Consider the following 21,285-nt stretch of genomic DNA (forward strand, 5'->3'; position numbering starts at 1 on the left):
TTCTTCATGTTGTGATTTGGAATAGAATGTGTCGTGTTCCCAATGCATTTGTGTGGATGGAAATAAAAGCTATTAGAAGGATTTTCAGCTTTATTCACTTTTTTACAACACACTGCTATTATGTTGAACACAACTGTACAAATATTTGGTTGCACAATTCAGATGCAGGAAGCTAGAAGACGTGGTCAAGGTTGGCCATTGTAAAGGTCTCGGGCATATTAATGTCCGGAGGAAGTCCAGCCTCTTTTACACATAGTAACCAATCACATTTGCCATTTCATTTTTAATTTTTGCTCTGGAAACATGAAAAGGAAAATCTGATTGGTTGCTTTCGGCTAAAGAACCAGACGCTCATACATTCATAGTCCCAGCATTTCCTGAAGGGTGTATGTGCCTATTGACACTGAGGAATGTAGACCCTTTCTGGATGGAATACAACAGGGACATTTCATGCCGTATGAGAACTGTTTTATAATCTGGACATGTCCCTTGTCATCTTCCTACGTCCTCTATATACAGGCGATCCCAGTGTCGGTGTCAGGAATGGATTCACCACTGGTGGTGGGACTCACCTGCCGTGTGGGCTGCAGTACCAGGGCTGGCCAGCGGGTGCTCTCAGCAGCCAGAAGCTCACTCCTGCAATCAAGCCATCACCTGAGGCTAATTGCAGGAGGTGTATTTAAGGAATGGCCAGGCCTGCAGTCAGTGACTTGGTGTATTGTTCCCATGAGCCCCTGTACCTGCATCCTGTCTGCTTCCTGCCTGATCCTGACTTTGCATTGATCCTGACTCTGCACGAACTCTGCCTGTACGGACCTCGGCTATTTTTGAGCACTCTTCCGCCTGCTCCTTGTACCTTGTCTGCCCGTTTGCTACCGACCTGGCCCGCCTGACTACGTTTGGTGTTGTACATATTATTATCTGTTGGAGGTTTGGTTTGTTTGCACTGTGTTTATGTTAGCCTTTAATAAATTGTATTGATTGATACTATACCTGAAGTCTGCGTTTCCCTGTGTCGGTCCACACATCTCTGGTCATACCCGGATCCTTGACAGTCGGCTTCAGGTGGTCCATAATGTGATGTGGAGACCTTTTTTTCCTTCCTATAAGATCGGAAGGTTGTTCTGATGTGGCAATGCCCTGAGTATGATATCTTCAGCATTTGTTACTTTTAAATATTGTGTGTCTTATTGAGATATTACACTGCACTGTCCGCAGAGTTAACCCTGATGAAGGAGCTTTGGCCTCCGAAACGCGTCGAAAGTCTCTGCAAACTAGTAATACTTTTCTACAATGTAACTCCTTGTAACAATTATACCATGTACACGATTTTGTATGGACACATTGTATTATATACTATGAACTAAAGGAAGTTTTTATGATACAGTCGTAATAAAGAATGTAGGGAATTTTAAAACATTTTGATTTTAATTTGCGTAAAAAGTCCTGTAAGTTTTTTTTGGTGGAATCTGTGCATAGAAACAGCTTTGTCCCATCACTCCAGTCCCACCGATGGCACGGTCCCTCGTCCCCTGTGTGCGCCATAACACTTTTACAGCTTGGAGCATTCTGCTTTCACCTGGCTGTCAGGTGGTAGAGGCTTCCCCAGGTGCTGCCCCACCGTTGGAGCATACTTGGATTCAGACAGCGACTCCTCCACCTCTTTCTTCAGTACAAATCCACCAGAGAAGCCTTCAAAGTTTTGAAGTGGAAGGAATTTGACTGGATTTTCATCCCAAATGGTCTCCAGTCGCTTCTCCCAGCTCTTCAGCATCCCCACACGGGCCTCCTGGGGCACGTGAGCCACGGCGTATAAGATTTGGGGCTCCAAGACTTTAAAGCCACAGAAATTCAGAATACCATTCTGCAGACGGAAAGGGATATCAGTGAGTTAAAGCAATAATCGTTGGGTCATGAAGATGGGATGCGTAATAGTCAAGGGTGCCTATTGGTTTCCCTGCTGCGGAGAACAGTGATTGGATGGAGCTCCATGACTTGACCCAACTACAACGTATTTCAAAGCATCTGCCATTTCCTCATGATGGTAGACTGGTACGTTATATGTCTCTAAGGTATAATAAAGTATAAACAACTACTCTGATGAAGAGGTAGGTGACTGGGTGAGAGCTCCAACCAATGACTCCATCAATCTGCATGTTGTCTTTTGTTTTTCAGTGGCCATGAGTCAACATACCTTTTTGGTTCACCATTGTTTACATAAATTAACCACTCGTCAGTATTGAATATACACTATATTACCAAAAGTATTGTCCCCGCCCTCCCAATCATGTGATTCAGGTGTTCCAATCCCCTCCCAATCATGTGATTCAGGTGTTCCAATCCCCTCCCAATCATGTGATTCAGGTGTTCCAATCCCCTCCATGGACACAGGTGTATACAATCAAGCCCCTAGGCATGCAGACGGCTTCTACAAACATTGGTGAAAGAATGGGTCGCTCTCTGGAGCTCAGTGACTTCAAGCATGGCCGATAGGTAGCCACATGTGCATTAAGTCCATCCGTGACATTTCCTGGCTACTAAATATTCCACGCTCAACTGTTAGTGGGATTATAACAAAGTGGTCAGTGCCTGACCTGACAAATGTGCTTCTGGAAGAATGGTCCAACCTTCCCATAAACACCCTCCTAAACCTTGTGGACGGCCTTCCCAGAAGAGGTGAAGCTGTTATAGCTGCAAAGGGCGGGGACAACTCAATATTGAACACTACGGACTAAGACTGGGGGGCCATTAAAGGTCATGTGCGTGGAAAGGCCGGCAGCCCAATATTGAACCCTACGAACTAAGACTGGGAGGCCGTTAAAGTACATGTGTGTGGAAAGGCCGGCGGCCCAATACATTTGGCAATATAGAGTAAATATATATATATATATATATATATATATATATATCACATTGTTTTCCTTTCCTTGTTATGGGGTGATCATATGGCCTCTTTCACACAAGGCCATCTATGTGCAGTGCGTTCCTCCAGATGTTTTAGTGCACCCAGGAGGGGCAAAATACAACATGCAGATTGTTGGCTAGGTAAAAGCTCCAACCAATGATACCACCTACCTCTTCATTGGGGTAGTTGCTTTTACTTTATTATGCTTTATAAAGAGATAATGTTCCAGTCTGCCATCTCATTGAAAAGGCAGATGCTTTGAAATGTGTTGTAGTTGGGTCAAGTTATGGAGCTCCATCAGGTACAGCTTCCAGGCCAGCTGTCAAAGTCTATGACTGGATGGGGATGAACTTTGTACCTAGTGGTACTCTCCTTTTGGGCCCTGTGCATTCAGGAATGAAGTTATGTAACATGTAGGGTTGGGATAGATGTTCGAGATGAACATAAGTTTGACTTGAACATCGGCTGTTCATGTGTTCGGCGAACACACAAACGGTAAGGGTGTCCCATGATGCACTGTGCCCTGACAGTGCATTGTGATTGGCGAAAGCAATGCACCTGAACACAGGTCAGGTGCAATGCTTTGGCCAATCACAATGCATGATGATGTCACCTGAGGGCAGTGGTGACCCCGCCCCCTTGTGACGTCATTACAATATGAGAACTGTCAGACAGCGAGATCCGGTGTTGAGATCGGAGCATTTTTTTTCTCTTTTCGGGTCGGTGGCGGCGGTGTGCATTGTGATTGATGTTGGATCTACTTCAGGGGACATATTTTTTTTATTTTTTGTTGAAAGGACTTGTCAAAGTCTCCTGTCATTTTGTACCCTGCACTTTTTTTTTTTTGTGAATGAGTAGCAGTACCATGTACCCCATACTCATTCACATAGGGTAGGCCGGGATCTGAGGTCCCCCTTGTTAAAGGGGGCTTCCATATTCAGTTAAGCCCCCCTCCCAAAGACTCAACGACCCCACCAATCACTGGCCACGGTATTGGGGAAGAGGCCCTTGTCCCCATCAACAAGGTGCTTTGGGGGAGAGCCCCCCGCCCTGCCCAAAAGCACTCCCCCACTTTGAGGGCATTTGGCCTGGTGTGGTTCAGGAAGGGAGGGGCACTTGCTCATCCCACCCCTTTCCTGACCTGCCAGTCTGCATGCTTGGATAAGGGTCTGGTATGGATTTTGAGGGGGACCCCCACGCCATTTTGTAAAAAAGTTTGGCGTGGAGGTTCCCCTCAAAATCCATACAAGACCTGAAGGGCTTGGCATGAAATTGAGGGGGGACCACACACCGTTTTTATAAAAAGAAAATGATTTTCGGGCAATGCCGACAATTCTTTTTACATTCAGCTGTCAGTGGGGAACCCGGCTGACAGATGAAACATGAAAAAACCTATTCACTACTAAAATACTGCATGACTTGGGGCCTGATGTGGCCCTTTGCTTGCCTTTATCCGGCCCTTGAGGCATTGCTCCTGCCACTGACACCAACAATGGGGAACTATTCCTCCCACTGACACCAATGATGGGGCACTATTCCTCCCACTGACACCAATGATGGGGCACTATTCCTCCCACTGACACCAATGATGGGGCACTATTCCTCCCACTGACACCAATAATGGGGAACTATTCCTCCCACTGACACCAATGATGGGGCACTATTCCTCCCACTGACACCAATGATGGGGCACTATTCCTCCCACTGACACCAATGATGGGGCACTATTCATCCCACTGACACCAATGATGGGGCACTATTCCTCCCACTGACACCAATGATAGGGCACTATTCCTCCCACTGACACCAATGATGGAGCACGATTCCCTCCACTGACACCAATGATGGGGCACTATTCCTCCCACTGACATCAATGATGGGGTACTATTCCTCCCACTGACACAAATGATGGGACACTATTCCTCCCACTGATACCAATGATGGGGCACTATTCCTCCCACTGACACCAATGATAGGGCACTATTCCTCCCACTGACACCAATGATAGGGCACTATTCCTCCCACTGACACCAATGATGGGGTACTATTCCTCCCACTGACACCAATGATGGGACACTATTCCTCCCACTGATACCAATGATGGGGCACTATTCCTCCCACTGACACCAACAATGGGGCACTATTCCTCCCACTGACACCAACAATGGGGCACTATTCCTCCCACTGACAGCAATAATGGGGAACTATTCCTCCCACTGATACCAACTTCCCCCCCCCCAATACCAAAGATGGGGCATCGTGTACTCCCACTGGGCACAGTCCGGCCCCCCTAAAGTCTGAAGGACAGTAAACCGGCCCTTTCTTTAGAATGTTTGGAGACCCCCTGCTTCATATGCTCAGTTGTGTTGTGACCTCCTTAACGTCCGAGGGACAATTACTTTTGCACTTTTAACTGACATACTTATAACAAATAAGACGCCTTACCTGGATTGGCCACAGAATGACGTTCATGTCTCCATTCGTCCCTGAAGGGGTGTACATTGATTGTGGACCGCCAGTTGTGAATGAAAGCAAAGCTTTCTTATTCTGTAATGAATACATGAAAAAAAAATGAAAACATTTTGGGGTTACCCTGCAGTTCACTATTCTCTTCTCCAATGCCAAATCCTACATTGAGGGGTCATTTAGTGTCAAATAAAACACAGAGCTCCCATTCTAGTCATTAGTTGTGTTGGATTGTCCAGGTCCCTTTCTTTGTGTGAACTGACCACAAATCTAAAGCTGACCACATATCACCAGAATCAAACATCCAAGACAGGTTTAAACAGGATATTATCAGCCAAGACTGGGACAAGGGGTGGACAGGAGGGGCGGCTGCCCTGAGTGAAGCGGGGAATTTGGAGGGGGATTTATACTGGGGGGGTGGATTTTTAATAGGGCCATGGATTTGTACTAGGGGGTAGATTTGTACTAGGAGGGTGGATTTGTACTTGGGGGTGGATTTGTACTAGGAGGGTGGATTTGTACTAGGGGGGTGGATTTGTACTAGGAGGGTGGATTTGTACTAGGGGGGTGGATTTGTACTAGGAGGGTGGATTTGTACTAGGAGGGTGGATTTGTACTAGGGGGGTGGATTTGTACTAGGAGGGTGGATTTGTACTTGGGGGTGGATTTGTACTAGGAGGGTGGATTTGTACTAGGAAGAGTGGATTTGTACTGGGGGTGGTGGATTTGTACTAGGGGGGTGGATTTGTACTAGGAGGGTGATTTTGTACTAGGGGGTGGATTTGTACTGGGGGGGTGGATTTGTACTAGGGGGGTAGACTTGTACTAGGAGGGTGGATTTGTACTGGGGGGGTGGATTTGTACTGGGGGGGGTGGATTTGTATTAGGAAGAAGGATTTGGAGGTGAGGATTTGTGCTAGTAGGGATGATTGTGGGAGGGGGTGGATGTGAGCTGTGAGGGGGGATTTGTACTTGAAGAGGGTACATTTTTTGTTTAGGGAGAATTTTGACTTGCAAAGGGAATTTTTTCTTAAGTGTAAAGATTTGTGGTTGAATTTTCATTTGCGGGGGGATTTTTGCTGACACACAATGCTCATACATTTTGGAGGGGGGGGCGTCATTTGGCATCTGTGCCCTGGGCACCAGATGACCTTGTCCTAGCACTGGGACCAGCTTTGGACATCAACAAAAGAGAGTGAGGTGGACTGATGCAATATAGGTGAGGGTTAAAAAACCACAAATGAAAGGCAAATTTTTTCATCCGAGTCGCATCGAGTCAATGAACCTCCTGGGATATGGATCTGGTCAGGTAAGTCGCAGAGGGGGGTGTTCATCAGTTTCAGCTGCTTTGGTATTCATGAAGTTAACAACAGGTGCACTAGATGGGCAACAATGAGTTGACTCCCAAAGCAGGAATGGTTTTACAGGTGGGGGCCACTGACATTTTTTTCTCTACTCATCTTTTCTGACTGTTTTTCACTAGTTTTGCATTTGGCTGGGGTCAGTGTCACTACTGGTAGCATGAGGCCATACCTGGACCCTACAATGGTGGCACAGGCAGTCCAACTCCTCCAGGATGGCCCATCAATATGTGCCATTGCCAGAAGGTTTGCGGTGTCTCTCAGCACAGTCTCAAGAGCATGGAGGAGATTCCAGGAGACAAGAGCATGGAGGAGATTCCAGGAGACAGGCAGTTCCTCTAGGAGAGCTGGACAGGGCCGTCGAAGGTCCTTATCCCACCAGCAGGACCGGTATCTGCTCCTTTGTGCAAGGAGGAACGGGATGAGCCCTGCCAGAGCCCTACAAAATGACCCCCAGCAGGCCACTGGTGTGAATGTCTCTGACCAAACAATCAGAAACAGACTTTGTGAGGGTGGCCTAAGGGCCCAACGTCCTCTAGTAGGCCCTGTGCTCACTGCCTGGCACCATAGAACTGGATTGGCATTTGGCATTGAACACCAGAATTGGCAGGACCATCACTGGCACCCTTTGCTTTTCACAGATGAGAGCAGGTTCACCCTGAGCACATGTGACAGACGTGAAAGGGTCTGGAGAAGCCATGGAGAACGTTCTGCTGCCTGTAACATGGTTCAGCATGACCGTTGTGGTGGTGGGTCAGTGATGGTCTGGGAAGGCATATCCATGGAAGGACTGCCATTAGGTATCAGGATGAACTCCTTGGACCCATTGTCAGACCCTACGCTGGTGCAGTGGGTCCTGGGGTCTTCCTGGTGCAGGGGTTCCTGGGTTCCTCCTGGTGCAGTGGGTCCAGGGTTCCTCCTGGTGCACAACAATGCCCGGCCTCATGTGGTGAGAGTATGTAGGCGGTTCCTGGAGGATGATGGAATTAAAACCATTAAACGGCCCCCACACTCGCCTGAACTAAATCCAATAGAACACCTCTGGGATGTCATGTTTCGGTCCATCCGACGCCACCAGGTTGCACCTCAGACTGTCCAGGAGCTCAGTGATGCCCTGGTCCAGATCTGGGAGGAAATCCCCCAGGATACCATCCGTTGTCTCATTAGGACCATGCTCCGGCGTTGTCAAGCATGCATACAAGCACGTGGGGGCCATACAACCCTTTGTGGACCATTCTGAGTTGCTTCAATGCTATTATCTCTTTACATTCAGGGTTTTTCTTTTTCAAGTGTTTTTCGAGCCTAAAAAAGAACGCTAGTGTGCATGGAGCCTCAGTCTTCCACTACCCTCTAGGAAACCTCAGACAGGTACAATGTGTTCCTTGTATTCTTTGCAATGGTCGAGGATCACTTCTTCTCACCTTGAATAGTCCTTCTGAGAACATGGTCTGAAAAGTGTAGGCAAAACCCAAAGTCAACACTCGATCGAGCCATCCTTTCATTATGGCGGGCATCCCAAACCAATACACGGGAAACTGTAATACAAAACACAACGATTTATTGTCATTATCCTTGCTGTGTGCTGTGCATCAAATACTACATTGAAACGCATGACAAACTGCAAACAAACACGCACAGAAAGATAAAAGAGGAAGACCAGCCAACAATCTAACAGATGGGGCAGCATCGCTTCTGTGGTTGTCTCACGCACACTTTGATGGGCAGCCTAACTAACCAATAGGAACCAACAGGGGGAGTCAGGTGCAGCTTGGTAAATGAGTTACAGAGCAGCTCAGGACTCAGGAGACACCATGCACCCCGGAGCAGCTCTGCCAATCTTCTTAAAGTGGTTGTAAACCCTTCCATACAAGAAAAATACTAGAGATATAGGGTGTCTCTTTCCTCCAATCAGCTCTCTGAGCTCTGCAGAGTGTAATTTCAGGTCTCCATCCCCTTTTTTTCTGAGCTCTCAGGCAAGCTTTATAAATTCTAAACTTTGAACAGCTTTAGAGAAGAGAATGCAGTGAATGCAAGGTCCAGGGAGAGCGGATATAGTGAATGCGGGGTCCAGAAAGAGCGGATATACTGAATGCGGGGTCCGGGGAGAGAGGATATAGTGAATGCGGGGTCCAGGGAGAGTGGATATAATGAATGTGGGGTCCGAGAAGACCAGATATAGTGAATGCGGGATCCGGGGAGAGCGGATATAGTGAATGCGGGTCCAGGGAGAGCGGATATACTGAATGTGGGGTCCAGGAAGACCAGATATAGTGAAGGCGGGGTCCGGGGAGAGCGGATATAGTGAATGCGGGGTCCGGGGAGAGCGGATATAGTGAATGCGGGGTCCGGGGAGAGCGGATATAGTGAATGCGGGGTCCGGGGAGAGCGGATATAGTGAATGCGGGGTCCGGGGAGAGCGGATATAGTGAATGCGGGGTCCGGGGAGAGCGGATATAGTGAATGAGGGGTCCGGGGAGAGCGGATATAGTGAATGCAAGGTCCGGGGAGAGCGGATATAGTGAATGCGGGGTCCGGGGAGAGTGGATATAGTGAATGCGGGGTCCGGGGAGAGCGGATATAGTGAATGCAGGGTCCGGGGAGAGCGGATATAGTGAATGCGGGGTCCGGGGAGAGCGGATATAGTGAATGCGGGGTCCGGGGAGAGCGGATATAGTGAATGCGGGATCCGGGGAGAGCGGATATAGTGAATGCGGGGTCCGGGGAGAGCGGATATAGTGAATGCGGGGTCCGGGGAGAGTGGATATAGTGAATGCAGGGTCCGGGAAGACCAGATATAGTGAATGCGGGATCCGGGGAGAGCGGATATAGTGAATGCGGGGTCTGGGGAGAGCGGATATAGTGAATGCGGGGTCCGGGGAGAGCAGATATAGTGAATGCGGGGTCCGGGGAGAACGGATATAGTGAATGCAGGGTCCGGGGAGAGCGGATATAGTGAATGCGGGGTCCGGGGAGAGCGGATATAGTGAATGCGGGGTCCGGGGAGAGTGGATATAGTGAATGCAAGTAAATGGATGAAAAATGGATGCAAAACGGACAAAAAACGGATGTGAACTGACATAAACTGATGACACACTGATGTAAACTGATCCGTTTTTCGTGGAAAAAACGTGACTGAACTGATGAAAAAAATGGAATGTGAATGGGCAGAGAATCGAACAATGATCTTCAAATGAACTGTTTCTTTTTTTTGGTTGTCCAATGGGGGAGATTTCCCTTTACTTCCTGTCCCAGAGAGGCAACAGGAAATGGAAGGAAATTCCTCAAAGCGAGGGAAATCCCCACTTAGACAGTTGTCACCAGAACAAAGTTTCTCCTATATCCCAGTTTTGGTGACGGATGTCACATTTTTGGATTCCTCATCACTGTGATAACGGTCACCAGGACAAAGAGGGCGAATCTCCTCGGCAGGGGCGCGGATGGCTTTGTTGTAGATATACTATAATAGACGTACCTGGAAAATGACAAGATCGGCCTTTTCAAGCTTCTTCTGTTCTTCAACGATGTCTTTGGCAAGGCGGCCTTCCTTCCACGCCTGCGCAGTCTCTGCTGAATACTTGAAATGATCTGGATCAGTAGGTTTACCTGCAGAAAGAGTGAAAAGGTGACATTCAGGTCTATAACACCGTGAGCAATCCACCAGTGAATAAATTGAATGCACTCACCAGAGCTAAGTGCTGATCAAATGATAGACCAGCCTCAGCTTTTTTGCTCTGGGAGCGATGAAAGCAGCAAACTCCAGACTTTTGGTGCAATACTCTGCAGTGGTAATTTTCAGCTGGAAGACACCCCTCTGTAGTATAGGCAGATTTTTAGGAGTAATACTCTGCAGCCACTCTTTCATGAGTGAGTAATCACCATAGCTCCATGTGCACTGGGACCATATTCAGAGACAAAAGACCACCCCGTGAGGACGTCGTGGTGACGAAACGCGTAGGGTGGGGCCATTCGGATGCTGACGTCAGGACGCTCCCTGCGATTGTCGGAAGACAGCTGAATCGAGTGGAGCTTCTGTTTTCTTTTCCTTGCCTATGCGATCGATGCTGGTGTCGGTTTAGACACCTTATTTGTGAGTGGCTTTTTAATCTTTTAACCTCTTGCCGTCCGCCTGCTGTTTATAAACGGCAGGGCGGTGGCAGTCCAGGGGCGGGTTGCCGTTCCTAAACGGCACCCGCCTTTTCTAGCTGTGCGCGCTCCCTGGGAGCGCGCACCACCGCGATCCGGTGCCCGCTGTGTCCTCCGGACACAGTGAAACACCGATCGTCGGACGGGACCTCTGTACGAGGTCCCGATCATGTGATCACTGATTGGGCAATCAGTGATCACATGCAAAGTAGTAAGCAAGATGTCACTTGTGTCACGTGTGAAATCTGTGAATGATCCCAGAGGTCACATGGTACAAGGCTATTCACAACAGCCTTGTACCATGTGACAAGCTGTGACCAATCACAGCTCACTCAGTATTTCTCAATGACTGCAAGATTGCAGACAGAGAGAAAGAGAAATGATTGCTTTTACATCCTATATGGGTGTAAAAGCAATCAGTGTATAAAAAAAAAAAAAAAAAAAAAAAATCTTCATCAACCCCCACAAGTAGTACAGTGTCACCATGGTGACACTGTACTGCTAGGGTGACAGTATGTAAAAAAAAAAAATAAAATAAAAATAATAATATAAAAATAATAAAATAAAAATGTAAAAAAAAAGTTTAAAAATTATAATTTTTGGTTATAAACTAATTTGGATTTTTTTTTTTATTAAAAAAATAACGGAATAAATTTTGGCCAAGATTTATGATGAAATATTAATTATTTGCAAAATTTTATTTAAAAAAAAAACTTTTTTTCAAAATTTTTGAACTTTTTCATTTACATAGGAAAAAAAATAAAAATCCCAGCGGTGAATAAATACCACCAAAATAAAGCTTTATCTGTCTCAAAAAAATGGTAAAAAATTCATATGGGTACAGTGTTGCATGACCGCGCAATTGTCATTCAAAGTGTGATAGCGCTGAAAGCTGAAAATTGCCCTGGACAGGAAGGGGGTGAAAGTGTCTGGACAGGAAGTGGTTAATAAACGCATAAAGACATGCTGCACCATTATATTCTTCTTTTGTCTCTGAATATGGTCCCAATGCACATGGAGCTATGGTGATTACTCACTCATAAAAGAGTGGCTGCAGAGTATTCCTCCTAAAATTCTGCCTATACTACAGAGGGGTGTCAGCTGAAAATGACCACTGCAGAGTATTGCACCAAAAGTCTGGAGTTTGCTGCTTTCATCGCTCCCAGAGCAAAAGCGCTGAGGCTGGTCTATCATTTGATCAGCACTTAGCTCTGGTGAGTGCATTCAATTTATTCGCTGGTGGATTGCTGACGGTGTTATATATTTTTTCACACGAGTTACTTTATATTTTATGATGTTTTGGACTTTCACATATTGATTTATGGACACTTTTTAATGTGTTTTGTTAGCTCATTCCTATCCTTGATTTATTTAATGCCAAAGTAATTTTTGGGATTTGGAGTTGCTGCTATATATAATGAAGGGTGTGGCGCTTTTCTAAGATCAATTTGTTAATACATTCAGGTCTACAGTGCCTTGAAAAAGTTTTCATACCCCTCATACCCCATATCTACATGTTGGTACAATGTATTTATTGGGATTGAATGTGATGGACCGACACAAAGTGGCTCATAATTGTGAAGTGGAAGGAAAATGAGAAATGGTTTTCAACATTTGTGACCAATAAATCTGTGAAAAGTGTGGCGGCGTTTGTATTCGGCCCCCCGAAGTCAACATGTTTTGGGTCGTTGTCCTGCTGGAAGGTGAAGCTCCGCCCCGGTCTCAAGTCTTTTGCAGACTCTAATAGAAGGACAGAAGAAAACCTTCTAAGATTGCCCTGTATTTGGCTCCATCCATCTTCCCATCAACTCTGACCAGCTTCCCTGTCCCACCTTGTCTCAGCAGTCATCAGCAGAGAGGACAGAACTCCTCCATCAGATTATTATTATACAGTATTTATAAAGCGCCAATAGTAGGCTCAGCGCTGTACATTACAAAGGGGGACAGAACATGTGACAGAACAATACCAATACAATGCAAAACATGAGGGGATTGAGGGCCCTGTTCTTTCGAGCTTACAATCTAGGAGGGAGGGGATGGTGGCACAGGAGGAGATAGCTGTGGGGGATGGGGTGGTAGGAAGAGTGGAGGAGGTCGGCAAGTTAGCAGGGGGTGGGGTAGGCTTCCCTGAAGAGATGGGTTTTCAGGGTGAGCCTAAAGGAGAGGAGAGTAGGTGATAATCTGATGGGTTGGGGCAGGGAGTTCCAGAGGATGGGTGACACCCTGGAGAAGTCCTGGAGGCGGGCATGGGAGGAGGAGACCAGGGAACTAGAGAGAAGGAGGTCTTGTGAGGAGCGGAGTGTGCGTGTTGGGCGGTACTTGGATATTAGGTCAGTGATGTAGTTCGGGGCAGTATGGTGGACGGCTTTGTACGTCAGTGTTAGGATTTTGAATTTGACCTGTTGGGCAATCGGAAGCCAGTGGAGGGATTGGCAGAGGGGGGTGGAGGACACTGAATGGAGGCCAGTGGAGGGATTGGCAGAGGGGGGTGGAGGACACTGAATGGAGGCCAGTGGAGGGATTGGCAGAGAGGGCTGGAGGACACTGAGTGGAGGCCAGTGGAGGGATTGGCAGAGGGGGGTGGAGGACACTGAGTGGAGGCCAGTGGAGGGATTGGCAGAGGGGGGTGGAGGACACTGAGTGGAGGCCAGTGGAGGGATTGGCAGAGGGGGGTGGCGGAGATGGAGCGGTTGGAAAGGTGAATGAGTCTGGCAGCCGTATTCAGGATGGACTGAAGCGGGGATAGCCAGCGGCGAGGCAGGCCAGTGAGGAGGGAGTTGCAGTAGTCGAGTCGTGATATGATGAGGGAGTGGATGAGCTGTTTAGTGGTTTCTGGGGTTAGGAACGTGCGGATTTTGGCAATGTTGCGGAGGTGGAGTCTGCATGTTGCGGAGGCGGAGTCTGCATGTTGCGGAGGTGGAGTCTGCACGAGTTTGTTAAAGATTGGACTTGGGGCTGGAAGGATAGGTTGGAGTCCAGAATGACACCAAGTACTCTGGCCTGCGGGGCGGGTTTGATGGTGGCGTTGTTGGACGTGATGGAGAAGTCAGTGGGGGGTGGGGTCCGGGCTGGGGGGAAGACAAGAAACTCAGGTTTGGAGAGGTTCAGTTTAAGGAAGTGGAGCGACATCCAGTCTGATATGTCGCTCAGTAGGTGTGTGATTCGGGCGGAGACCGAGGGGGTGAGGTGGGGGGTTGAGAGATAGATTTGTGTGTCCTGCGCTTCTCTGTGCAGCTGCGGAGAGGCTCATCTCTGCACCCCCCGTCTCAGCAGTCGACAGCAGAGAGGAGGGACTCACAGACCTCTACAGGCTAGACAATGGCCCCCTGACTGCCATTAGGTATCGCAATGGAACCCTTGGACCCATTGTCAGACCCTACGCTGGTGCAGTGGGTCCTGGGTTCCTCCTGGTGCAGGGGGTCCTGGGTTCCTCCTGCTGCAGGACAATGCCCGACCTCATGTGGGGAGAGTATGCAGGCGGTTCCTGGAGGATGAAGGAATTGATACCATTGAATGGCCCCCACACTCGCCTGACATAAATCCAGTAGAACATCTCTGGGATGTCATGTTTCGGGCCATCCGACGCTACGAGCTGGCACCTCAGACTGTCCAGGAGCTCAGTGATGCCCTGGTCCAGACAGCAAATCCCCCAGGACACAATCTGTGGTCTCCTTAGGACACTCCCCCGACGTGGTCAGGCATGCATACAAGCACGTGGGGGCCACACAGACTACTGAGGACCATTCTGAGTTGCTGCAATGACATTTCACCAACATGGACTCGCCTGCTGCATCATTTCTTCACTTTGATTTTCGAGGTGTCTGTGAATTCAGTCCTCTGTAGGTCGATCATTCCTCACCCATCCCCCGACCATGTCAGTATAGAGGTCCAGCAGGAGACTCCTCCCCATTGAGATCTGATGGGTTTTCAAAGTCTTCCTTTCATTTTTTTGAGCCGTGTATAATCCGTAATATTATAAAGAAGTCGATTTTTTTACCAATGTAGAATAAATTACCTGTTATGTCATCCCGTGACGCCACGGGATTAAACTTCAAGGCATAGAGGTCAGACTCGATCACGTTCCATCCTTTCTTCTTCAGGGCGCTCACTGCCGACTCCTTCATTGCATAATTAAAAGACGTCCGCTCCTGGTGAGCCAAAACAATCAGCGCCGTTTTACCTAGGAACAGATGAACATAATTGTTCTGTTTAAAATGTCGCTTTATGCATTGACATAACTCCTTAGACCAGTCTGTTCAGACAGTATGGTCACCTGCTTACTTAGCACCATCCACAGGCAGCTTAACTCTTCACTAAGAGAAGTTGAATCCAACACAACTTTACTTCAGATAAATACAGTACAGACAACGTTTTTCCCGTCATTGGAAGTGTAAGAAAACAATGACCCCCATCTCTATAAAGCAGTAACACTGACTGAGGAAACACTTTTTCAACCACTTCCGGTCCAGCCGTGGCAGTGCAGGGGCGGGTGGCCATTTATAAACGGCCTCCCCGCCCCCTGCTTGTGCGCACTCTCTGGGAGTGTGCAGCACCGTGATCCGGTGTGCATTATGTCCTCCAGACACAGTGGGACAGCGATCGTTGTACTATACCTCTGTGTGAGGTCCCGGTCATGTGATCACACGAATAGTAGTAAGCACGATGTCACTTCTGACAGCATTGCTTACTACTAGTGAAATCTGTGAATGATCACCGAGATCACATGGTACAGGGCCATTCACAACAGCCTTGTACCATGTAACAAGCTGTGACCAATCACAGCTCTCACAGTATTTCTCAATGGCTGCAAGAATGCAGCCAGAGAGGAGGAGAAATGATTGCTTTTACAGCCTTTATGGGTGTAAAAGCAATCAGTGTAAAAAAAAAAATCTTCCTCACCCCCCACAAGTAGTACAGTGTCACCATGGTGACCCTGTACTGCTAGGGTGACAGTATGTTAAAAAAAACATAAATAATAATATAAAAAAAATGAAATAAAAATGTAAAAAAAATGTTTTAAAAATTATAATTTTTGGTTATGAACTAATTTGGGTTCATAAAATTCCTATGGGTACAGTGTTGCATGACCGCGCAATTGTCATTCAAAGTGTGATAGCGCTAAAAGCTGAAAATTGGTCCGGACAGGAAGGGGGTGAAAGTGTCCGGACTGGAAGGGGGGGGGGGAAGTGTCCGGACTGGAAGGGGGGTGATAGTGTCCGGACTGGAAGGGGGGAAAGTGTCCGGACTGGAAGGGGGGTGATAGTGTCCGGACTGGAAGGGGGGGAAAGTGTCCGGACTGGAAGGGGGGTGAAAGTGTCCGGACTGGGGGGGGGGGGGGAAGTGTCCGGACTGGAAGGGGGGAAAGTGTCCGGACTGGAAGGGGGTGAAAGTGTCCGGACTGGAAGGGGGGTGGAGGTGTCCGTACTGGAAGGGGGTGAAAGTGTCCGGACTGGAAGGGGGGGAAAGTGTCTGGACTGGAAGGGGGGTGGAGGTGTCCGGACTGGAAGGGGGGGAAAGTGTCCGGACTGGAAGGGGGGGGAAAGTGTCCGGACTGGAAGGGGGTGAAAGTGTCCGGACTGGAAGGGGGGGAAAGTGTCTGGACTGGAAGGGGGGTGGAGGTGTCCGGACTGGAAGGTGGGAAAGTGTCCAGACTGGAAGGGGGGAAAGTGTCCTGACTGGAAGGGGGGAAAGTGTCCGGACTGGAAGGGGTTGAAAGTGTCCGGACTGGAAGGGGGTGAAAGTGTCCGGACTGGAAGGGTGTGAAAGTGTCCGGACTGGAAGGGGGGTGAAAGTGTCCGGACTGGAAGGGGTGGAAAGTGTCCGGACTGGAAGGGGAGGAAAGCGTCTGGACTGGAAGGGGGTGAAAGCGTCTGGACTGGAAGGGGGTGAAAGTGTCCGGACTGGGGGGGGGGGGAAAGTGTCCGGACTGGAAGGGGGTGAAAGTGTCCGGACTGGAAGGGGGGGAAAGTGTCCGGACTGGAAGGGGGGGAAAGTGTCCGGACTGGAAGGGGAGGAAAGTGTCCGAACTGGAAGGGGGTGAAAGTGTCTGGACAGGAAGTGTTTAAAAGCAAAAAGCAGCGTTTTGGCTTCAATAGAGTTCATTGGAGAAGCTGCTGTCACCCCCTTCCAGACACTTTCACCCCCTTCCAGTCCGGACACTTTCACCCCCTTCCAGTCCGGACACTTTCACCCCCTTCCAGTCCGGACACTTTCCTCCCCTTCCAGTCCCGACACTGAAAAGCATGGTAGTGCGTTTTTGCCGCGTTTTGCATTTTTACTCTGCCCAGCAACAAAAAAAATTCCACTTTAACAAAAAAAAAAGAGCTGAACAAAATGTGGTAAAAACGCATGTAGAAAAACGCAAAACAAACTGCAAAGGGCACCGGAGAAAGCATCAAATGCATCAAAACGTATATATGTGAGCCAAGAGGACAATACCATTTACATAGTAAACAAGTTGCAGTGCCCCAAAACAGCCACTAGATGTCAGCATACTACAAAAAAAATGATAACCCCATGAACTTCAATGCAAGTAATAAAAAATACATGAAAGTGGGGCAGAAGGATGATTAAAGCTTTGTTAATTTGTATCAACTTTGTGAAACAATATATGAAAAAAGTAATAAATAATGATATGACTACGATTTTATGTTTGTTTTATCCTGACATTCTTACATTCAATAGAGCAACTGGAGATACCGAGAAGTTTATTTATAGAAAAATAATAGACATACAATGGGGTCTAATAAAAAGTGAATTCGCATGTACATTTGTTCCGCGCAAACCGGGCAAAAGGCAAAAAAAACGAATGTTCTTTAGGCTATTTGCTCTTCTCAACGAAAGTGAAAGTTCTTTTTTTATGGGCAGTAGTAACATAGCACACTAGAAGGAACAAAACTGGGGGGGTAATTAAGAGCAACTCAAAGTTGATGTACAGAGACAGGCAGAGTGCCTGTTTCTGTACACTATGTAGCTGGGCACCGCCTCCCCACCCGTCAACGGCTATCAGAGCTTGATGGGGAAGCTAAGACACCAGTTTCCCATCAGGTCCGCCCTCTACTTGTGATTAACAGCAGGCAGGCAGTCTCCCCGGACCCCGCATTCATTATATCCGTTCTCCCCGGACCCCGCATTCACTATATCCGCTCTCCCCGGACCCGGCAGTCACTATATCCGCTCTCCCCGGACCCCGCATTCACTATATCCGCTCTCCCCGGACCCGGCAGTCACTATATCCGCTCTCCCCGGACCCCGCATTCACTATATCCGGTCTCCCTGGACCCCGCATTCACTATATCCGCTCTCCCCGGACCCGGCATTCACTATATCCGCTCTCCCCGGACCCCGCATTCACTATATCCGCTCTCCCCGGACCCCGCATTCACTATATCCGGTCTCCCCGGACCCCGCATTCACTATATCCGGTCTCCCCGGACCCCGCACTCACTATATCCGGTCTCCCCGGACCCCGCATTCACTATATCCGGTCTCCCCGGACCCCGCATTCACTATATCCGGACTCCACGGACCCTGCATTCACTATATCCGCTCTTCCCAGACCCTGCATTCACTATATCCGCTCTCCCCGGACCCCGCATTCACTATATCCGCTCTCCCCGGACCCCGCACTCACTATATCCGCTCTCCCCGGACCCCGCAGTCACTATATCCGCTCTCCCCGGACCCCGCATTCACTATATCCGCTCTCCCCGGACCCCGCATTCACTATATCCGCTCTCCCCGGACCCCGCATTCACTATATCCGCTCTCCCTGGACCCCGCATTCACTATATCTGCTCTCCCCGGACCCTGCATTCACTATATCCGCTCTCCCCGGACCCCGCATTCACTATATCCGCTCTCCCCGGACCCCGCATTCACTATATCCGGTCCCCCCGGACCCTGCATTCACTATATCCGCTCTCCCCGGACCCCGCATTCACTATATCCGCTCTCCCCGGACCCCGTATTCACTGTATCCGCTCTCCCCGGACCCCGCATTCACTGTATCCGCTCTCCCTGGACCCCGCATTCACTATATTAGCTCTCCCCGGGCCCCGCATTCACTATATCCGGTCTCCCTCAGTACACAGAACATGGAAATGCAATTAATTTAGTAAATATAAACTGCTAAATCCCTTTTCTCTTCAGCAGTATATAGCAGTCTTGTGACTTCTATCAGTGTCCAGCAGAGCACTGGTTAATCTTGTAGGAGTTTTCATTCTCCTCTGACTATCCTATGAGGCTGCCTGACCCTCTCTCTGGACAGTGCTGATTGGCCCTGTGCTGATCCCATGCAAAAAAAACCCCAACTCTCTAGCAATACACACTAAACTGAGCATGTGCAGAGTGCCTTCTACAGTCCTGTACTATCAGAAGATTGATTGACAGTAGAAGAAGGGGAGGATCAGAGAAGACAGGATCAAACAGCCTTTTGACACAATGTGGAGGATTAACCCCTTAGGTCCCTCAGTGTGGCATGCTAGTGCAGGGTCCAAGGGGTTATAAAACTCTTCCTAACCGCCTGTCTCTAAAGAGAGATCCGGGCGCATAGTGCTTTTCCAACAGCAACACTAGTTTGAATGAGCCCCTAGGGCTAGGTTCATACCTATGCAGGTTGCGTTTGAGCCGTTTCTATATTGCGTTTTTGCACCTGCGTTTTGCTTTTTTTTTTCTTGTTGCTAGGCAGATTTAAAACAAAACGCGGCAAAAACACACTACATGACTTTCTGCAGCGTTCCCATTGAAGTCTATAGAACCAAAAATGCAACTTGTCCCTGACCCTTTCCAAAAAACGCACCGGGTGAAAAACGCCGAGATGTGAACCCGTCCCGTAGGAAATCGTGGTAAATAGACCGTACTGTGTTTCTGCGAAACGCTGCGGAGAACGCATCGGTGTGAACCCGGGGTGGAGGAGATGATGTAGAAGTTGTACATAGATTGATCGGTTGTACAATCAGCTTGTAAAGCGTCACCTACAAATCCCACAAGAGTCGCCTGTATCTTAGATATTGTGCATTTTGTGAAGGGGTGAACTTGCAGCAACTCGTCTCTGGACAGCCATGGCTCGATAAAGCCAGATTCTGCCCCATACTCACCAGCCATGATCTCCAATCAGGTCTCCTGTAGGATGTCCTCTCTGTAAAAGCGAAGGATGGGAAAACGAAGGTTGACGGGCTTTATATAGGAAATGTTGAGGACGCCTCTCACCGTGACGAGGTGGAAAGTGAGGGAGCGCTGGGTTTATCGGTAGAACACTCCCTCCAGGCCAAACACTTCCCATCCCAGAAAAAGACAAGCAATGACCCACCAGACTGGTTCCTCCAATCACTCATGATTACAGGATTCTAGAAAATATGTCTTCTGTGTTCACACCCAGAGATGAAGAGAAAGGTAGAGAGCAGGCAGAACGCTCGGGGTGGAGAGAGAAAGGCAGTGCCAGAATAAGGTCATCCAGTGCCAGGGCAAAGATCGCAAACTGCGTCCCCCTCCCCTTCCCCCTCCCCGGGCTAATAGGGGTGTAAGGTTCGTAATCATACTTACACTGCAGTAACCTGGAGAACCTAAAGTTGGTGCACACCCATGGGGCAGGTGGTGTCACTGGAAGGAAAAAAATGTCCCACCAGTGGTGATGCCCCAGGGGAAAATTGTCCTCGGGTCTGCAGTGTCACCAAAGAGAAAAAAATGTCACTGTATTGATGGAATCACTAGGAGGAAAATACGCCGCTATGCTGTTGGTGTCAGTCATGGCCAAAAATCGTGCCCCCCATTGCATTTGTCAGATGACGCACCACCAGAAAATGGCTGCAATCACAAATGTTTTGGCATTCTCATGTTTCTTTGTTTGTATTGGTGACACACAAAAAAAGGAGAAAGAAAAAGCCAAATCTGACCATTCCAGGCAAAACCCCAATAATGGACTGGACAAAATTGTTGGCACCCTCCATGTAATATTTGGTAGCACACCCCTTGGAAACAATAACTGAAAGCAATGGCTTCCTGTAACCATCAATGAGTTTCCTCCACCTGTCTACTGGAGTTTTGGATCGCTCTTCTTCCTCCAATTGCTCCAGGTCTCTCAGATTGGAAGGGTTCCTTTTCCCAACTGCTCCAGGTCTCTCAGATTGGAAGGGTTCCTTTCCCCAACTGCTCCAGGTCTCTCAGATTGGAAGGGTTCCTTTCCCCAACTGCTCCAGGTCTCTCAGATTGGAAGGGTTCCTTTCCCCAACTGCTCCAGGTCTCTCAGATTGGAAGGGTTCCTTTCCCCAACTGCTCCTGGTCTCTCAGATTGGAAGGGTTCCTTTCCCCAACTGCTCCAGGTCTCTCAGATTGGAAGGGTTCCTTTCCCCAACTGCTCCAGGTCTCTCAGATTGGAAGGGTTCCTTTCCCCAACTGCTCCAGGTCTCTCAG

At 48.5% G+C, this 21,285-nt stretch overlaps 1 protein-coding gene across 1 annotated transcript; it reads right to left on the reverse strand.

The window, feature by feature from the left end:
- Positions 1–72: 72 nt before the first annotated feature.
- LOC149429148 (NAD(P)H dehydrogenase [quinone] 1-like) lies at positions 73–20,137 on the reverse strand. Its single transcript, XM_089666681.1, has 6 exons — positions 19,974–20,137; positions 14,891–15,055; positions 10,205–10,335; positions 8,154–8,267; positions 5,351–5,452; positions 73–1,864 (listed from the first exon to the last, which is right to left on the reverse strand). Exons 1-6 carry the CDS (start codon positions 19,978–19,980, stop codon positions 1,553–1,555), a joined length of 831 nt encoding a protein of 276 aa, XP_089522807.1. The 5' UTR covers positions 19,981–20,137; the 3' UTR covers positions 73–1,552.
- Positions 20,138–21,285: the final 1,148 nt, after the last annotated feature.

Source organism: Staurois parvus, unplaced genomic scaffold, assembly GCF_062004578.1.
Source record: "Staurois parvus isolate SC_StPar_1 unplaced genomic scaffold, SC_StPar_1.0 ptg002775l, whole genome shotgun sequence".
NCBI lineage: Eukaryota > Metazoa > Chordata > Amphibia > Anura > Ranidae > Staurois > Staurois parvus.